The 21,146-nt window shown below is 37.3% G+C and overlaps 1 protein-coding gene across 3 annotated transcripts in view; it reads right to left on the bottom strand.

Moving 5' to 3' along the window:
• Positions 1 to 157: 157 nt before the first annotated feature.
• Positions 158 to 21,146, bottom strand: part of Zdhhc2 (zinc finger DHHC-type containing 2) — a 52,472-nt gene continuing 31,483 nt past the window's right edge. For 2 of the 3 annotated variants that reach the window (XM_021219038.2, XM_029531748.1), the window contains exons 7-13: positions 16,700 to 16,820; positions 14,615 to 14,747; positions 13,284 to 13,410; positions 12,876 to 12,968; positions 7,978 to 8,090; positions 6,077 to 6,149; positions 158 to 2,110 (exon numbers count right to left, since the gene is read on the bottom strand). In XM_021219038.2, coding sequence (XP_021074697.1) covers positions 6,109 to 6,149; positions 7,978 to 8,090; positions 12,876 to 12,968; positions 13,284 to 13,410; positions 14,615 to 14,747; positions 16,700 to 16,820 — 628 coding nt within the window. In that variant the 3' untranslated portion in view covers positions 158 to 2,110; positions 6,077 to 6,108. The remainder of the gene's footprint in view (positions 2,111 to 6,076; positions 6,150 to 7,977; positions 8,091 to 12,875; positions 12,969 to 13,283; positions 13,411 to 14,614; positions 14,748 to 16,699; positions 16,821 to 21,146) is intronic. The other variant, XM_029531747.1, reaches the window with a different exon arrangement.

Genomic DNA, 21,146 nt, shown 5'->3' with positions numbered 1-21,146 from the left:
GTATTTATTCGATGATGCTTTTCCACTCAGGCAAGGTGGCAGTGTACTTCTGATGAGATATGCAGTCATCCCAATCATTCATCCCAAGAGTTAGAACAAAATGACCAACAAACTTCAAAGGTTAAATAACTGGATGGAAACAGAAGTAACCATTACAACATACTGAAAAAAATTTATTTCTTAATCTCTTTTTTTTTTCCATTTTGACTCTAAGGTGTATGGATTTAGGTGTTTAAAATAAGTACATAAACGACCTAAAGAGAGCAGAAATAACAGCATTCTAGTAGGGTAAAATGTAAATCCTCCCCCATCCCCACCAGCTACCACTTTGATAAAAGGACATGTCTAATAGACTCCTGTCCCAGAAAATGGATAAGAGAGCACTGTGCTATTAGAAAATCTGCTACATAGATCTTCAAATACACCACATGCTGCTGCCCAAAAGACTTCTAGCAGGAGCTATGAGCTCCAGTCTGGCACTTCCGGTAATGACAAATGACCAAAACATGCTTAAAGACAAAGGGAAGAGCAACCTTCATCCTCTGAGTCTTCTGAAGTAGATTGTCAGATCAAACCCTCAAGCTTGAGATGCGAGGAAGCAACCATCGCCCTCATCCACAGAACCGCACCCACCTGAATCCCACAATGAACTGTGCTGATGTCCATCCTCCCTGACCACTCTCAAAACTCAAAAACGCTTTAGCGAAGATGAGTGATTGCAAGGATCTTTCATTATTCTATTCTCTCCAGGTCTTTCAGTTTGTAGTGAATTTTTGCTTACGTCAATTATTTAGCCATTTTTTGTTTTTTTTTTTAAAGCTAATCTACTTGAAATTCTCAAAATTAGTACCAAAGGAACCAACCACACAGCTTACCATTCTAATGATTAATTTAAAAAACTTACTTTCCAGATTTTTTTTAAAAATGAGATGTTTTTTCCTTTTTGTAAATAGTGCATACAAGGCACAAGAGCTTCTGTGAGTATACTTACCGAGGCCAAACATTTTGGCATCAACAATCACATTATTTTAGTTTACCCTAAACTACATTTCTAAACAGCACACTGTTTAGTTCACGGTAAACTAAACTTCCTCATTTTTAAATGATTTGCATAATTTAATCTAGATAGGCCTTTGAGGAAAAATATCTATTGACAATTATAGTTTTGATGAAAAGACACAGAGATGATACAGGTGTGCACAGAGGAATAATCCTTTGATCTATCAGAAATGGCTAGAAACTCAGTCTTTTCACAATAACACTGAGCAAGTAGTGAAAAAAAAAAAAAAAAAAAAAAAAAAAAAACAGATTTGATAACATCCAAACCAGCAAAAGAGTGTTGCCAGGCAATCTTCAAAAGAATTAGCATGCGTTCCCTCTGATTTCAAATGAGAAGACATGAAAGTACATTTCTGATGTAAGTTCTTTGTCAAAACATCATATTAAGTCTGACAAAAGTTTTTATCCAATTGCTTTGAACAGTCATCTCGAGCTTCAGCATTTGTACTTGAATCTCCCAACGGGAGACAAAGTCTAGAACTGGAATTCAAGCCTTGCACAAAGGGATAAATGACCTTCAGCTGTAGACTACATGGCCTCCGTAACCAATTCATAGTTAATGCAGCTCTCTCATCTGAAGCTAATTTCACATCAGAAAAAAAAAAAAAAAAAAATCAAGGGTGATTTCTTACCTGCTCCCAAATACAGCTTTGCATGATAACATGACTTGAAAATTTTTAAATCTTAAGATTAACCTAAATTTTCTAAAACAGAATATCAAATGAATAATTGGATTATGAGATAAGTTGTACAACCCAATTATGCGAATGAACATTGGCTCATAAACTTATTCTCAGTTTTTGGCAGAAAATGGTTCCCTTTTAATGACTTTTAAAGGTTAATAGTAATTTGTATTAGTTACAGAAGTTTATATATTGGATTAAACAGTGTTCTTTTTTAAGCATCAGTTTGTTGATTACTTGAAATTCTTCATACTGCTGTGTTTGATCCCCATCACTGAAGACAAAATTTGCATATCTAGTCAAAGGGATATAAGGACAATTGTGCCTTCCAATTAGAAGCTTGTTCCATTCCTCCACAGCACTGGTACCTTAAAAGCAAACAAAACCAATGAGACTATGTTGAACACAAAAACCAGCAATGTATTCACTATTTGTTGCATTATTACACACCCCCTGTTCCAAATGGATTCCCATGATGCAAGGCTTGGTGGATGCCTTCTTGAATACAGACCCCCAAATCTAATGTACACACATCAGAAATGCTCTTACTAAATGCACTGTCAACGTAGATTTGATAGGCCTATGGTAATGAAAGCTTCTGTATGACTATCTAGTTCCAGGAGATAAGTTCTTTGTTCATCCCTCTGAGGCCAGTTGGAGATTAGGAATGTCTGAAGAGTTGAGGGGAATTTAAGGAAACGTATACGCATAACATCGCAGTACTTTTATGTGTCTTGTTCCACAACAAGGAAGGTTGGGTGTACAATGTTTTTAGCATCACAGTACATTTCAGGAAAAATATAACTATTTGTAAATTATGATGAAATGAGAAAGAAGTCTGTATAAAGGCCACAGATTAGGCTTGGGACTATGGTATGGTATGGTATGGCACGGTATGGTACTGGACACAATGGTATGGTGCTTATTTATAATTACAAGGCCCTGGCAATCCATCCTCAGCATCTCTCCCAAGGCTTCAGAACATTTACTAATGCAATTCAAAAAGACAAGAACAGGAGATAGCATTTGACAATCTGTATTAGGTCCATCAACATTGGACACAGTTTCATAATTTTTTTATATTTTATTTTATGTGTACTGGTGTTTTGCCTGCATGCATGTCTGTACGAGTATGAGGGTGTCAGATCTCCCAGAATTGGAGTTACAAACAGTTGTGAGCTGCCATATGGGTACTGGGAATTGAACCCAGGTCCCATGGAAGGGCAGCCAGTGTTCTAAACCACTGAGCTATCTCTCTAGCCCCCACTAGACACAGATCCATAAATGTGTGTGTTATGTGACTTGAAAATGTGAGACATGATGCAAGAAGAATTATTTTCTTAAAGTGTGGTATCACTAGGCATGGTACTGAATGCCTTTAATCCCACCACAGCTAAGGCAGTGGCAGGTAGAGTCAGGCAGATCTCCATAAGTTTGAGACTATCCTGGTCTGCACAATGAGTTCTGAGACTGCCAAATGAGACCTTGCGCAACACAAACAAGCAGTCCCTTGTCAGGAGCCATCTAGGAGAGGCTAAAGGCATTCAAGTAAGTTTCCTGGAGATGGCACATCACGTTGCATGGCTGCGATGGGTAAGCTCTGAATTGCAGGACCTTCAGAGATTTTTGTCCCAGGATTGCCTCTTGCTGCTAGTATGCCTTTCCTGTCACTGTTACATAGCCTAGTAATTCCTGGGCATGAGCCCACTCTATTGGGCAGATATTCTGCAGATCAACAAAGACATAATATGTAGCAATGCTGTGTAGACGTATTGATGAGTTCACAATTGCTGATAATGATTTTATCGAATTCCTAAATTATACAAGTAATTCCCAGACCTCTGAAAAGCTGCAAATAGGACTCTATAAACCTTCATGTGTCATGGGTGAATGTGCTAGGTTAAGAAAGCAGGCTTAGAACAAATTTACGATCAGGGAAAACATTCCTTTTAGGTTAGTTGTGAGACTACTATCTGGTAACTAAAGGTCATGAACTGGGAAGGGACAATTTATTGTAGGTGCAAGGACAAAAAAAAATAAAATATTGTTTACCTATAGAAAACTTCAAAATTAATGAGACACAAGGCAGATGATTTTTTTTTCTTGGTAAAATCATGCTTACATCAGAATTAATGTTTTAAACTTTTAATGAACTTACAGAGCTAGTAACAGATAATGTTTATTCAGGTGCTAGTCTTAATGGACACACATAAAAAGATTTCTGCTGTGACTCCTTCTCAACTTATGACTTGAGTTGGTGTCTTAAAACTTGCTATGAACTTATGGAATATGAGGATGCTTGGAAGACCATGTAATCAATGCTCCTGAGAAAGCCTAAGAACTAAGAATGACCATAAGGGAAGGGCTTTTTTTGCTGCCATTTGGCTACAAATACCAACTTGTATATGTTCAAAGGTAATAGAATCAAGCTTCTGTGGGTTTTTAACTTTAATTGCTCAGTTACTTCTCTATCAAATATTGAGATCCTACAAATGCTGTCTTTGTGAAATGTGTTTGGCTTAGTCATTAACAAACACAACACTGGTCAGTGTCAGAATATCAGAATGCAAAGAAGACTTAGACATAGTGTCATTTAAACAAGTGAACTATTAATACAGAGAAAATTCTGTACTAAAAATGGCCTCTTAAATGATGGTGATTATAACCAATGGTTTGAAATACTGAAAACAAATCCGGAGGACTCTTTGTCTTACACAACTATGTTCTCTAAATTATTATTATTATTTTTATATTTATTTATTTTATGTATCTGAGTACACTGTAGCTGTCTTCAGACACACCAGAAGAGGGCTACAGATCCCATTACAGATGGTTATGAGTCACCACGTGCTTGCTGGGAATTGAACTCAGGACCTCTGGAAGAGCAGTCAGTATGCTCTTCCCCGCTGAGCCATCTCTCCAGCCCTATAAAACATTTTATTTGCAGTATTAACTAGTACTTCATATTTTTGAACTCACAGGTCCACTCTTAGGATCTTTTCTTGAAAGTTAGTAATACCTACTTAGAACTTAGTACAGTTCAGAATATTCCATTTTTTACCTTCCTAACCATAGCTATAATTAGTGTGATCTATTGTACTATCATATATTCAGAGGAGATCATGGCTTCCAAAAGCCAAAACACTATTCAACTAGCAGCTTATAATTTAATTTGTATCTACCCCCCACTCTCAAGACAGAGTCTCATTACGAAGCTCTGAATGACTTGGAGCTCACTACTCAGCACAGGCTGGCCTTGACTTCACAAAGCTCTACCTGGCTCTGCACCTGAGATTTTGGGATTAAATGAACGTGCCTCTACACCCTTCTATATTTCACCCTTACTTACATAGTTATTCATCAAAACCAAGCAAAGAAAATTTTTAAAAAATTCAATATTCATGTTGATACAAATTTTTTTTTATTTTGGACAGCAATCCCATATCCCTCTAAATATAGAGGATTTTAGAATGCAGTTTTTAAAATATAAAGTTGTATCTATAATGTTTAATGTGTAACTTGGCTATAATGTACTTATTCTTTGTTTACTTGCTTTGGAGATAGGATCATTCCATGTAGCCTTGGCTGGCCTGGAACTCCTTATACAGACTAGATTGGCCATGACCTTGTAGCAATCTTCTTTCTTTTGCTTACTGAGTGCCAGGATTACAGGCATGCATACCATATATGGATACATTGTTATCTATTCTAATGTTGCACATATAGGGAGAGAGCTGGCTTTTCTAGTAGGTGCAGGGGTGTTTATTTCAAAGGCACTCTTTATTATAACTTTGTGCTAACTACAGGTTAAACACGATAGGATTTAAGGAAACTTATTGGAAAGCACAAGTTTACTTGTTACTATAATTTGAAGAAAATGAACAGGAACAACGATTAAAGAAGACCTATAATGAGTTCCGACAGTGAGTGACCCAAAATGGGGATGACGAAGCTTGTGCTAACAAGTCTTAGTCATCTAACACTTAGACCAAGTAAGAATCTGCTAATAGATGATCAAAGATATGATGACAATACCCTCAATGAGAGAAAAAGTTAATTCTATAATCCTGTAACATGTAAGACAGTGCTTGTTTTAGGATCCATCCCTGTCACTTTTCCATGAACTTATTTTTATAGCTTGCCAAATTAGCATAAATGCTGGCTAATACTGAAGCTAGGTCCATAATCCATGTCCAGCATGACTCGGGGAATCCCATAGGTCACGTAAGATACCTTCCAAGTCACTCAAAGTAAATGCTGCTCGTGGAAACTATTAACTCTTTGAAACTAGGAAGCTGTCAAAAATAAAGTATAATAAAATCAACACATCTTACTTTACAAGAGTGGCTTTATTTTGATTGTAGAGTTAAGTCTCGTTCTCCATAGTTAATGCAGGGTTGCTCATACCTTAAAAAACATAAATTAAGATTTTTTTGGGGGGGTCTGCTTTGAACAAATGGCAGGAAATTTCTATCTCTTAAAGGCCCTCTATAATAATAAAAAGTTTTTTATATTGTTTAAAATATAAAAATATGATTTACAGAAACACATTAGACATTCACACTACACAGTATTAGTTAAATCAGTTCTCTCTCTCTCTCTCTCTCTCTCTCACACACACACACACACACACACACACACACACACACACACACACCACATACCTAGAGCAGGGGCAGTGAGGGAAGACAGAGCTAAGGAAGTAGAGGACCACAGGAAAGAAAGATGTGTGGGGAGCAAGCACCGCATCCTCTTGATTTCCCAGCCTCTCCCCTCTCTCCTGGATGAAAGCAGCAGTTGCCCTCCCTCCTTTCTCAAGTCCTTCTCACCTTCCTTACCTCACCCTTTAGCTTCTCGACTTAGCAGTCGTAAAACCATAAAAATCAACCAAAACTGCCAAGTAATTAATAGCACATTTAAAAACAAGAAATCAGCAATACGTTAATGTGTACTGTAAGATGAAGTATAAATCCTTCCTGGAAGAAGGACTTGTGAGCCTCCCTGACAACTGCTCCTGCATCATTCTTTCGTTTCTATGGAAACTAGAGTTCAGAAGCCAAATAAGTACCATCAATTATTGCATAGGTAGTGCCTCATCCTTCCCACAGCCTGGAAAGTGAACTGCTATGTCTGAAAGTGAGAGAGACCAAACCATGAGGCAAATGTATTTTGAAAACAACTCTTAAGATTTGCTAAGGAAATCTTCCACTTTGGGATACCGTGACTGATCAGATGTTAAACACTCACTAGAATTTTTTACTCAGGACTATCGGTTTTGTTCAGACTATCACTAAATACCAAAGAGATCACAAATAAGTCACTCAGTGCTTTAAAGTATAATGAGCTAGCGTGTGAATTTTGAAAATGAAAGGAAGTAAAGTAAAAACAAGCAAAGGTTTAAATATGAATGATTAAAATTGATCTCGAACTCTTCTAGATAACAGGACTTGTGGTTTTGTACGCAACACACTACACACACACACACACACACACACACACACACCTGCATTATAACCACACTACTGCATTTACCCCTTACAAACACTGATACTGCAAAGGGAAAGAAACAAAATCTAAAGGTCATGAAAAGACCAAGATCAATAATCATTTCTGAGTTCAAAACCTCGCTTGCTTGTTCTTTGTTAATAGATTACAGTGTCTGAAGTAATTAAAAAAAAAAGTAAAATCACCAGCAAGGAGGGGGATGGGGAGTGAGAGGTGAAGAAGTCGAAAGCAGCTGAAGTTAAGGTGATTACATAATCACACAAGACCATCCAAAACTAGATGGAATTCTTAAGGTACAAGACAAAAGTGCAGAATTTAAGGTCCTCTCCTGGAGACATCACATTTCTGACTTGATTGTGTTCTTTCACTTTGAATACTTTGTATTGTGAATCACTTACCATTTTTTTTTAATATTTATTTAATGTAAGTACACTGTAGCTGTCTTCAGACACTCCAGAAGAGAGCATCAGATTTCGTTACGGATGGTTGTGAGCCACCATGTGGTTGCTGGGATTTGAACTCAGGACCTTTGGAAGAGCAGTCAGCGCTCTTAACCGCTGAGTCATCTCACCAGCCCCACTTACCATTTTTAACATGCCACAGTAAAGATGAATTCTGTTTGACGGGAGTCTCGCTCAACAATAAGGTATGAAACTGCGAAACAGACTTTTTCTCCTCCTTTACCTTTGAAAAACAGAGGTTACCAAAAGAAAAGCAAAGGCACCCTCACCGGCTTTGCCTTTCCCAGGGTTTGCTTGGCTCTCTGTCCAAGTCTGAGAATCCGTAAGGAGGTGGCTCTGGGACTCTCTCAGCGGCTTTGCAGGAAACTGATGGTTTTCAGGACTGACAAAAAATAATCAGGAGCCCAAGTTAACTCTTATGCTGAATATTTCTCAAAAAGCATGAAATCCAGACCTCTTGCAATGCAAGATGGTCTCAGGAAGGACCCACGATAACCAAGGACTACAAGAAAAACGCATAAAACTGGGTTCTCCATGAGAGAACCACTCTGTTTTGTCTTCTTGCATTCCAGGTTATGCTAAAGTGACAGTCCCCAACTCTGAGAAATGTTTATTTTGAATACAGAAAATGAGGGTCCAATAACACTAAATTCTCTTTAGCATGCAAGGTAATTTAGTTCGTATGCAATAGCAATTATTTGATGATAGTTTATTAAGTTTTATTTATGCTAAGTGATACTAGCTTCTCACGATGATGGTTTTGAAATAAGATTGAGGGCCATGGATTTGGGCTCAGTGTGTATAGCATTTGTCTTACAAGCATGAGATCCAGAGTTCACATCTCAGACCTCCGTAAATGCAGGATGGGCGTGGCAGCCGGACTGAAATGGGATTGCTTGGAACACTTGAGAAAGGGTTTCTCTGGAGCAAACAGGCTAGCTAGGCTAGTCAAAATGAAGAGCTATAGAGTCCCTTGAGAGATCCTTTGAAGAGTTATAGAGCCCGTTGAGAGATCCTTATCTTGATAAATAAGGTGGCAGAAGATCAAAGAAGACTCCAGATGTCACCTAGAGCCTCCATATTCATGGACATGCATACACACACATATATGTGCACCTGTACCCATATATGCACCCACATACATGTGGAAGTGCATATACATATGCAAGCACACAACACAAACACATATAATACCAAATAATCGACTTAAGAAAATACATATTTATTTTGTCAAGTGATATGTCTATGGAGGAAATATGAAGATGTCGGTGAGAAGAAAAGTCAAAGAAAAAAATTAGATTTATGTTTGGAAAGTGACCTTGTTCAGCTTGAACAAAGAACGACTGTCCTTTTGTAAGTTAAAGTTGAGCCATTATCTTGCAGGAGGTTTTTTAAACATCTGATATTATCAGGTCTCAGAAACCTAATATACAATTTAGGAAGTAAAAGAATCATGAAAAAAATAAGAATTTTCTTAAAAAAAATTAAACATACTACACAATAACGTATTTGATGACACAGAAAATAAACATAAAATACTATGTAACTAGGGACATGTATTAGCCCAGAAACTCTTTTAGAATACCACCATAAAATTGTAGCAATGTTTTTAAAGAAAAGAACTGTCTTAAAATATTAAGAATTAAAGAAGAGATATTGTGATTATTTAGATATATGATATATAGGTACAAGCCTGTGTGGGGATACTTTGTAAAAATTGACTTCTTTTTTATTGATTTAATTTTATCAAATTATTAAATTTAAAAAATTAATAACTATGTTGAAGTAACAAAAAAAGAAGTGAAAGTATTTATAAATTTTAGATATATAGCATTTAACACAGTATGAAAGCTTAACCTTATAGCCTTAAAAATGTAATCATTATAATCGGCTGAAGCATGTGAAAATTATATCAAAGAATGAAGCCTTCACACTCATGAAAATTTTATCATCAAAGAAGAAACAATAATACTGGGCAGAATAAATCAATAACATCCTGTGCCTCCCTTAAACAGTGATATTTTGTTGTCTAAATGTTACTGAACATGGCCTCTCAGGTACAGGGAGTGGTAGCAGATACCTAGAATTCTAGATCCCAAGTTTAAAGTCATCCCCAGCTTCACAGTATCAGGAGAGCCTGACTGCCTCCCTACCTGCCCCCCATGATGGACAGTTGCTCAGGAACAGAGGGGAATTGGCAAGTACAAAGTCATAAAATGCAGTCTTGGGAGAATTTAGAAACAGAACAAGGACTTTGTGTCTCTGGATTGGAAATCATGAGAAAATGAAGAGGAATGACTTTAAAGATATGTCAAGGGCAGATCTGAAACTGTCTAGTAGGTCAGGTGTACTGGCTGGTTTGGGGTGTCAACTTGACACAAGCTGGAGTTATCACAAGAAAGGAGCCTCCCTTGAGGAAATGCCTCCAGGAGACCCAGTTGTAAGGCATTTTCTCAGTGATGGAGCGGGGAGGGCCCAGCCCATTGTGGGTGGGGCTATCTCTGAGCAGGTAGTCCTGGGTTCTATAAGAAAGCAAGCTGAGCAAGCCTGGGGAAGCAAGCCAATAAGCAGCATCCCTCTATAGCCTCTGCATAGCTCCTGCCCCCAGGTTCCTTCCCTGTGTGAGTTCCTGTCCCAACTTCCTTTGGTGATGAACAGCAGTGTGGAAGTGTAAGCTGGATAAACCCTTTCCTCCCCAACTTGCTTCTTGGTCATGATGTTTTGTGCAGGAATAGAAACCTGACTAAGACACCAGGTAAGCACATTTGTTAGTTTTGGTATCTCTCTGTCTCTGTCTCTGTCTCTGTCTCTCTCTCTCTCTCTCTCATCTGTCTATCTATCTCCATTGAAGAACTAAAAACAAGAGAAGACACAATCCAAAGGTACAAGAAAGAACAGTTAGAAACTTGATGAAATTACTTATGGAGAAGTTGAGAGGTCCACTAAGAAATAAAAACCATGGGAATAACTTCCCCCCTCTCACCCCACCAGAAGCAAACTGGGCTCCTCAGAAGAAGCCACTGACAATGGATCACCGATCAAAGTGATGATGGCCTAGCTTAGGAAGGCAAGCATGAAGGTGGTAAACAATGATGTGTGTGGGTGTGGGGTGTGTGTGTGTGCATGTGATGCACACACATATAACTGCATGTAGTAAGAAAAGATTTATGCATATATAGAAAAAATTTAAATATATAAGTAGTATATATATATATATATATATATATATTTATATATTTATATAATTCTGCAGTGTTAAAGTGTTAAGGAATAAGTCCTAGGACCTTGTGATCTTGTACATATACAACAGACTCAACTTCTACCACTGAACTATACCTCTGGTCTTTGATTTTCAAGTAGTCTCTTGGTGTAGGTCAGTCTAGTCTTGAGTTTGCTCAACATCCCTGTCCAGCCTTACATTCTCCCTTACTTGTTCAAATTCAGCCTCAACATTTAAATGAAAGACAAGAAACTCCTGTTGAGTACAAATCACTTCAAGTTCACTTAGCAGGGAAATGCTGTCAGAAGTAAGATTTTCCCCAATCCTCTCAATCTGTGAGTCACGACCCCTTTGGGGGTTGCATATCAGACATCCTGCATATCAGATATTTATGTTATGATTCATAACAGTAGCAAAATTACAGTTATGAAGTAGCAACAAAATAATTTTATGGTTGGAGTCACCACAAGATGAGGAACTGTATTAAAGGGTCACAGCATTAGGAAGGTTGACAGCCACTGCTATAGTACTTTAAAGACTGAGACCACGCTGCTTCTAAAACCTATACATTCTTAACATTCAAAAACCACTTAACAGGGGGTCAATAATATTAATGTAATCTACTATTAAATTTTGCAAAACTTTGAAAACCTATCCTAAATAATTTATTAGAGCTCAGTTTTTTTTTTCATCGATGTATAGGAAAATCCATTAACATTTAACTGTGTACAGTTTTCAAGCCAAAGCACATAAAGTTTGACCCAGGAAGTGACTGATGCCTTTGAATGTGAAACACATCAGAAGAACTTTTTCACTAATGGGCAGAATTTGACCTGTACATATCTCATACTAAAGATAGGGTAACAAATATGCTTTGAGTCTTTCTTTAAAGATATATTTATTTTGTGTATATGAGTAATCCGTTTTCATGCACACGAGAAGAGGGAATCAGATTTCATTACAGACGGTGGTGAGCTACCATGTGCTTGCTGGGAACTGAACTCAGAACCTCTGGAAGAGCAGATAATGCTCTTAACCACTGAGCCATCTCTCCAGCCCTCATGTTTTAAGTCTTTTAAAACCTTAATGTGATTTGGAAATGTTTGCCAAAATCATAGCCTTGCAAATAATTCTGGGAACACTCCAGAAGCCATAGGAAAGAGCACTGTAATCAACATGAAATATTCACAGGGTAAGTGGCCCAGCACAACTAAATTATAGAAATGAAGACTAACCCTAAAATTTTATAAAGACTTCTCAAGTTTTATAAATGACATCATGCTTATGCTTTTGTTACTGACTTTCATTTAAAAAATCAGAGTATGTTGTTACTCATAAATATATAAAAATTACTATTTCAAACTGCTAAACATTCCTATATAAGGATGGGAGAGATGGCTCAGCAGTTAAGAGCACTCTCTGCTTTTGTAGAGGACCTGTGTTCAGTTTAAAGTGTGTACGTGAGGGCTCACACAATTGTCTGTAACTCCAAACCTGGGAACTCTGACTCACTTTCGTGACTTTTTGGTACCAGGCAAGTATGTGGTGCACATGTATACGTGCAGGAAAACCCACTTAACACACAAATAATATAAACAAATCTCTTAGAACTTTCACGGTAGATGTCCTAACATATTTTGGGCTGGAAAGATGGCTCAGCCATTAAATGCTAGGCTCACAGCCAAATATCATAATATATTTTATTCAACTAAAATGTTTAGAGATTTAACAACTGTTTTCTTACTCCACTAGGAACAGAATTCTATGAATGTAATTGAAACTATGTATCCTGTCTATTCTGCCACTGTCTCCCTCCATCATTACAAGTGGAATCCATTATAGTACATTTTCCTTTACCTTTAATGTAGTTTTTTTTTTTTTAAAGGAACACAGAACCAAAAGATATAGATCAGTTGAAAATAAAACAGAAAAAAAAAGTAGCATTACTTTTTCACTGTTGAATTTAGTCCCGCAGGAGTGGAAGGTTGTTCAGGATCCTGGTTAACAAGGCAAGTTGGAAAGGAACAGCCATCGCCTTGGCTGTAATTAAAAAAAGAGAGAGAGAAAGAAAAACGTTCAACCTTCCTAATGCTGTGACCCTTTAATACAATTCCTCATATTGCAGTGACCCCCCCAATCATATAATAACATTGCCACTTCTTAACTGTAATTGTGCTACTGTTACGAATCCTAATATAAACATCTAACATGCAGGATCTCTGGGAGGTGACCCCTGTGAAAAGGTCATTCCATCTGCTCCAGCCACTCAGGTGAAGAAAAACAACAGATTTAACTGTCTTTTGTTTGCTTAGTTTTATTAATTTAAATTAAAAGAAAACTTTCAGAACAAAGTACCTCGAAAATATTGGTAACAGCCAATACTTCTTCTCATCACCAAAAACTTGTCTCATGTTTTTACTGAAACCCAAGCTGAATCCATTCTTATCTGTCCCATGTCTAAATACTGGATTTCTGAATGCCTCTAAAAGGAACAGAGAAGCAAAACTTTAAATTCAGAATTTATATACTAGCAAGGCTTAATACTGAAACAAGTGTGTATGTATGTGTGTGTGGGGGGGGGAACTCCAACAATTGGTGGGTAGTCTCCCGGAAGTTGTCATGTACTGTACATAGCCTTGAAGCAGAGGTTGTCTACTCTGGCTTAAAATATTAAGAAATGAGTAGGTCTGCTTTAATTTTTCACTACTATAAGAGTACAAGCACACAAAAGAAAATTAGAAAAAAAATGAACAAATAAACTAAAATTTACACTATCTAGATTTTTATTTTACTATTCGTGTGTGTGTGTGTGTGTGTGTGTGTGTGTGTGCATGTAGCGGTCAGAAGACAATTCTGTGGAGAGAGCTCCTCATTCCACCTCTATATGGAATATAGGGTTTGAATTCAGATTATCAGCCTTTGTGACAAGTGATTTTTACCATGGACCTACCCTTCCAGCCCATCTTATAGGTCTTCTGACTATAAACGGGTGGACAGACTAAATAATATTGAAATATTTAAATCTATATTTTAAACAAAATGTAAATGTATTTCAAGTATACTCAATAACCTCTTAAAGTAAAAAAAAAAGTTTTTTAACTTCATTGAAACTTTTGTCTCATCATAATTTTTCCAGTTGACCCAAAAATGTACTTTATAGCCAGCTTGTCCAAACAAAAATCCAATTTCAAAACAGATATATCTGGTTATGTGCACTTTGTGTATCTGTGTTCCAAAAAGACATTAGAATTGTCCACCGGCACATAACAAATGAAGATATGGAACATCTGTGAGGCTATTAATGTTCTTGTCACAACACCACACTCTCCTCTTGAGTAACCCTGAAAAGCAGATTCTGAAATCTTAACTTTAGGATATGAATACATTTAGAAGTATAAAGATTTTGCTCATCATTTTGGAGACAGAATCTAACATGTGAAGTCAGATACTAAGAAACATGCTGCTTACTATGAGACCATAAGTCTTTGTTAATCTTGGATGTTCATGTTTGAACATCCAGAACGAACATGTGTCTATGTGACATTACAAAACACATGGCAAATAGGAAAGATTTTTTTTTTTTACTATTTCAAGACAGGTTGAAGACTAATGAGTATATGACAACTTTTTGTGAATGACTGCATGTGTATTTAAAGCTTTGTTCTTTATAATAATTGGATACTCACCTAACGTAGATTTATTTTTGCTGACTAGCCAGCAATGATAACCAAACAGAGAAGACAAGCTGACAGAAAACATAGCTGCAGCAAAGAATAAAAACATAATATGGAACTTGGCTTGCGTATCAGGCAGACCATTCTATAAGGAAAGGCAGAAAACAAAATGCTTATCAGCGGGATGAATACTCCCCTACAATTATTAGTTAATATGATTGTTTGAACAATTTAGAAATAGAAAATGACACATAGCTTCATGCTAAATTTTAAGGAGAAAAGTAAATATTAATTTTGTATTAAATTAAAGGCTTACTGGTACATGAATATCTATCCAGAAAAGATTAAAGTGGGAATATTTATTTTGCTTTGCATAATCAAATCAAATTCTGGGAAAAAAAACATGGCAGCATAAACCATACCAGTAGGAAACAAGAGAAAAGAAACAGACATATTATTAGCATGCTTCATATTAATTAATGTTTAAATAATTTTTATTATAATGCCAGATAAATGAGGGCTAATTGGCAAAATTTAGTTCCTATTCTCATTGGTACTTCAGATTATTATAAATAACAGCATCATCAACTAAAAGAATGTAGGAGATGCCCCCTACAATAATGCTTCAAGCTCTGGCAATAACATCACAGAAAAGATCAACATTAAGAAGACCAGTCTGAAATACTTTTAATACCCAAGGGTTGAAGCCAGCCAGCCCTGCAAAACCAAGAGAGATGAACTGGCTCTAGAATGAAAATCTGGGGACTTGACTTTCACTAAAGCACCAGATATGCCAGGAACCTCCCATTCTGACATGTCCACAATGTTTCATTTCCCTCTTGTACCCGCCACTGATATAGATGACTAGACCTCAACTGGCAGCTTTTGACAGTAAGCTCTGAACAACAGAGACTTTGGTGTTTTCTGTTCACATGTGTTCCTGGTTTGAAAAGAAAACCGCCCATAGGAATAGAGGGCAGTGAGATTATAATAGATAAACATTAGGGATCAACCGGAGACTAGAAGTATCCTTGAATGCTAGAGACACACCAACCCGCTTGTGCCTTTCTGTTTCTTAGCAATGGGACCAACACAAAGTAGGTATTCAATAACTCTTTAGTATTAAATTTGGTTTAAACCTCATGTAAACTACCTAGCAATTCAGAAATTCTTGCCATAATGAAAGATAGCTTACTGAAAATAAAAGAAAATTCAGTGAGAAAGCTACCCTGGCAAGGAGTGGCAGGCTTTCTTACCAACATATCATACACAGCAGGGATGTTTCTGCATCGTTTCATAATTTTGTTTTGCCTTGTTTTAGAATATATGGTGCAAAAATAAAAAAAAAATCAGCTGAATTACCAGGATATAATAGTTTAAAAGGCTGCACAAGATTGCCCTGAACACTAAACCCATGGGTAAGGATCCTGAGGAAACAGGATCCTGAGGAAACACGGGTTGGTTCTCTCTTCTCCTGGTGCCTTAGGCATCTACTGACCAACTCACAATCTTGTTTGATGTAGGATTTTGCCTGAATGCCCCTTATTTAATATAGTGTGTTGACTTATTGATATGAAAATTCTGAACAGCAGCACTATAATTAATGTCTGGATAAAGCATGTATTTTCTCCATAAGACCTATCAGTCTCACTTAGAAATAATAGATAGCACTTCATCAGTATGTATAAAGATCATTTTATACTTGCAAAATCAACAACAGGTTAAAAAAACAAACAAACAAAAAACAACCAACCAAAGAAACAAAAACCCAACAACAAACCGTGGAAGCAAACAGACCATGGGAGAGGAAACTTGTTTAAAGGATTCTGGGATGCAGATGGTGTAACAATACCTTGTTTACCTCAACTAGGGATATGCATGTGCACTGCACAAATATGTACATGCCTCGAAACTGTTGAAAAAGCTCAGAGTACATTGGTTGGGAGTTCTAAGTAAATTTTGAGATGGTGAGTACACAAATACAGACTGCGAATGCAGAGGCCTGACTGTACACAGAGTGACCCTAGAAAGTCAGGGTCTGAAATGACTCGCTCCTGAATGTTCATACATAGAAAAGTCACTAAAGTGATGACTTACTGTCCAAAATCTGATAAAATACTGTAAATCGGTAGCAGCAATGAAAAGGCAGTACAGCAGGGAGTAAGCCAAGAAAAGGAGGAAGAATTTATAATTTGAAAATCCAACACAATTGTTCACCCTGCCAAGAAAACAAAAATAGTCTTAATGAGTTACGTCTCCAGTCTAGGGATAAATATGTTTAAGTATAGCATTGTTTTTTGACTTATCTTCATTTAAAACTCATTAGCATTTCATTCATAAAGAACAGAAACATTTTTTAACACAATGAAAAGGAACTTTTGCACTTAGATATTCGATATATGATTTTTTTAAAAGATTTATTTATTATGTATACAGCATTCTGCCTGCCTGAATGCCTGCAGGCCAGAAGAAGGCACCAGATCTCACTATAGATGATTGTGAGCCAACATGTGGTTGCTGGGAATTGAACTCGGGACCTCTAGAAGAGCAGGAAGTGCTCTTAACCACGGAGCCCTCATATAGATGACTCTTTATCAATCACACCTCATATACAATGAGTTACATAAATAAACACACACCTACCTTAAGGAAGAGAGCTTGTGACAGGGCCAATAGAGTCAAACAGATGAGGGAAATTCACTAGGTTATCTTTAGATTCTATTTGTACTATGATAAACTAAGTTAAAGTCTCTTAAGTTTCCCCAAATTTGGTTGAAGTCACTTCTATGACCTCATTGCATGCCATCATGGTGGTAAACAAATGATCAATCAATGTGTACTAAATTAAGAAACAGAAGTGTGGGAGCCAGCTAGATAAAGTATAATTGCCCTTTGATATTAGACAGTTATGTCCTATGGGGACATGATTCCAAATATGAAAACTGAGACACCCCAAGTTCCTATTCTAAAGTCATTATATGATGGGTGGGGAGGAGGGTGGAATCACAACTATAAATATCAATAACCCAAAAAATAGGTACATTTCATTGTGTAGCCATTCTCTCTGCTTTCCATAAAACATGGGCATGGCTCCATAATCATGGCTACAAATGTTAACAACCTCCGTAGCTAACCTGGCTGATACAAATGACGGAGTTAACTCTTAGGTAGCTGGGATGGCAATTCTACTGCATAGCGTTTGCCTACTGCTTCCTCTCCTTCCTGTCCTTGTTTCCTCTTGAGTCCCTCCTCCTCCTCCCTCTCTCCCCTCCCCCCCTCCCTCTCCCTTCCCTCTTCCTCTGTTGAAGCTGGCAATGAAACAAAACATTTTTTTTTCATTTCTTGTTTTTGTTTGTTTGTTTAAAAACAATCTATGTTCTCATACAACTTATGTTCTCATAGACTTTGTTTATGCCTCAAAAAGCATAAGGAACAGTTGGAGTTTAGTAAGTTTGAACTTAAAGGTCTTGTCCATGGAGAAGCAATTCACAAATAAGCTAAATTGCAGACACATATTACTCATTAATGGTTATGTTTGCAGCTTTGGAGGGGCCCAGTGGGAATGCAGACTTCTCTGAGATTATTTTTTTAATGGCACCAGAGTGGAATAATGGCAAGAAAGAGTATTAGAAATAGGTCCTGTACAGGCTTCCTCTAATGTGATCTCTCTCCAAAGAATGCAGGACATTGCCTTAGCTTATTTGTGTTGCTTTCAAGAAGTAGAGAGGATAAACAGAGGTCGAATGAGGGGTGGGTGGGTATAAGCAAGGGTACTTGTGAACCGAGTTACACCTATTGCCGCCTGATGTGCCTCTTTCTGAAGGAATGCAAACAAAAGATTTTTTTATTAAATGATGAAGAACACTTTTATAGAAAGGAAATGATTTTGATCAGGTTTTTATAATACCTGATTCAGCTTACTGTAACCCATATTTAAGATCACTGGGTTAATTGACCACGCAAGAACCTACAATCAAAACCAAGTTTGATATATGTACATAGATGATTCTGGAAGGCGTATTTCAAGAAGAAACAAAGAAGAGGGCTTTTTTTTTTTTTTTTTCAGAGCTGAGGACCGAACCCAGGGCTTTGAGCTTGCTACCACTGAGCTGAATCCCAACCCCCAAAGAAGAATATTTATCTTGAACAATAACAATATACTTTTTTCAGACAGCTCTTGGTTAGACATTGTAACTGCCTATTGTAGACTCAGTTTGACCCAAGGACCCAGCTGTACACAGCACCCTCCAGGAGGGACAACTTGATGTTTATGCAGAAACAACACACTTTGGGTTAGATCATTTTAATTTGATGTAAATCTAGTGGTGGAATGTTTCACAGAAACTGCTTCCTGAATATAACTAAAAAGAGACTAAAGTATGTTGGAAAGAAAGTAGCTTTTCAGGCTCCCAAACAAAACTAGCTGTGTGTGTGACTTTGAGTCCATTTTTCAACTCTGCTGAGCCTCAGGGCAAATTATATTACCTTTTTTCTGTTATCAGTATATAAAGATAACTTTAAAAACGTGTATAGTCTTTAATATACAGTGGGCATTCAAGATACTGAAACTAAAATTATTTACTTCCTTTTGAGGAGTTATTCGGTAACCACATCTAAGTATTTTAAATATAATTAATTAAAATTGTATGCTAAAGGAAAAATCATTCCTCCAGTAGAAAAATCCAAGAAGATCAACACTACAGAAGCTCTCATTTAGTTAAAAAGACACGCGTGAGACTGATTTCCTAAATCCTAATGAGTAATTTTCCGTGCCCAAGCATACAACTGTGCAAATCCTTGAATACAAAACCGACAGGCACTGTTTATCTAATGTTTCAAATGCTCAGAGTTGACATGTACTCTAAAGTGCAAAACCACATGCAAGACCTATGTAAAGAGGCAGCTGTATAACCGGGCAATGTCCTAAAAGCCCTTAGACAAGTCATATTCAGATAACAGCTGTAAAACAATTTTCATATACTGGTGTGGAAACAGTTCCAGAATATAGTGAATAAAAAGATGAGTCATATCCAGTCCATCAATTCTGTAAGCCATTTGTTGTTTGGGGTTTTGTTGTTGTTGTTATTGTTGTTGTTGTTAAGAGAAAGACCACACACATGTATGTATGTATGCGTATACAAACATATACATGGAAAATCTAGACCTAAACGGTCGCCATGACAATACCAAAAGTGGTTCTCTGTGATTAGGGACCAAGTGTAAAAACAGATGTTAGAAATCTTATTTCCTGCTTTTACTTTTGAATCCAAGAACCACATTATGCTTCATGTGTACTTTGGGGGATGGGGAGTGCACTTAGATCTCATCGCTTACTATTCGTGTACTCTACCACTGGGATACATCCCTAGCTCTATCTTTAAAATTCAATTCCTAATTATTTTTTGTGCTCCATATTAAACATAAGTCCTCATACATACTGGCTGAGCACCCAGTTTATCCCATCTAAGAATTAAAAAAAAAAAAAAAAAAGGATGCTGCATTGAATCAACACCTGCTGTATATAAGACACCTGGCCTCCTGTGGTCCCATACTGACAAGGTTGGTGATTCCTGCAGGGGGTGCAGGAAGATGCTGTGGGAACAGACATAGCAGTTTGGGAAATGTCAGTGCAGGAAAGAGTTCATTAAACTTGTCGAGATTAAAGAAGTTATGCTCTGGAAGCTTATCTCTTTTTGTTTTTCAATTTTTTTATTAGATATTTTTTTCATTTACATTTCAAATGCTATCCCAAAGCTTATCTCTTAATAGTTGCAGTCACCTAGCTATTTTTTTAAGCTATTTAATAAGATCTGTCGAAGTTTGAAAGATGGTGATATTATCCTTAAGTTTCTTACTCTGTCATATTAATTGTTGGCTTAGAAAGACTGCTCTCATTTTGAGTCATTATTTTCTAGCTTTGTAACTTTGTGCATCTAGCACTGGATGGTAGGAGCTGACCCAGCACAAATCTGATTATCCTGTCTCCCCATTCTTTACTATCTCTCATTTAAGTGGAAAGATTGGCGCCACTGTCTGGCCTGATTATTTTAGATAATGTTTAGACAGCATAGAAAACTAGACAGAATTCTCAGTGTGAGCTCTCCTCAAAGAAGACCCTGGGACAACAGCTTTGGTACAAGTAGGTGGGCTTGTGTGTTTGCTTTTAGATAAAGATGGTAAGAAAAGCTGGAGATGTAGCTTAGGGCAGGGTGCTTCCTCAGCTTGTTTGACGTCCTGGGTTTTATCCCCATCACCATAAAAAAGGACAGGAAAAAGCGTCAATAGAGTTGGGTTATTGGTTAGTCTCTGACTGGCTGAAGGGATCGTCCTGGAGGTAGGGGTGTCCTGGCACTTTTGGACTGACCATGGGAGATAAGCAATCTTGCTCAGGTAAAAGAAAACCGTGATCGGAGATGGGTTTCTGAGACTGGGGGATGCCATCAAACAGAGGAACTGCTCCCTACAGCACGCCTTTAATCCCAGCACTCAGGAGGCAGAGGCAGGCGGATTTCTGAGTTCGAGGCCAGCCTGGTCTACAAAGTGA

This window comes from Mus pahari, chromosome 19, assembly GCF_900095145.1.
Source record: "Mus pahari chromosome 19, PAHARI_EIJ_v1.1, whole genome shotgun sequence".
NCBI lineage: Eukaryota > Metazoa > Chordata > Mammalia > Rodentia > Muridae > Mus > Mus pahari.
Note: the sequence above shows the minus strand (reverse complement) of the source record. Positions and strands in the feature narration are given on the sequence as shown.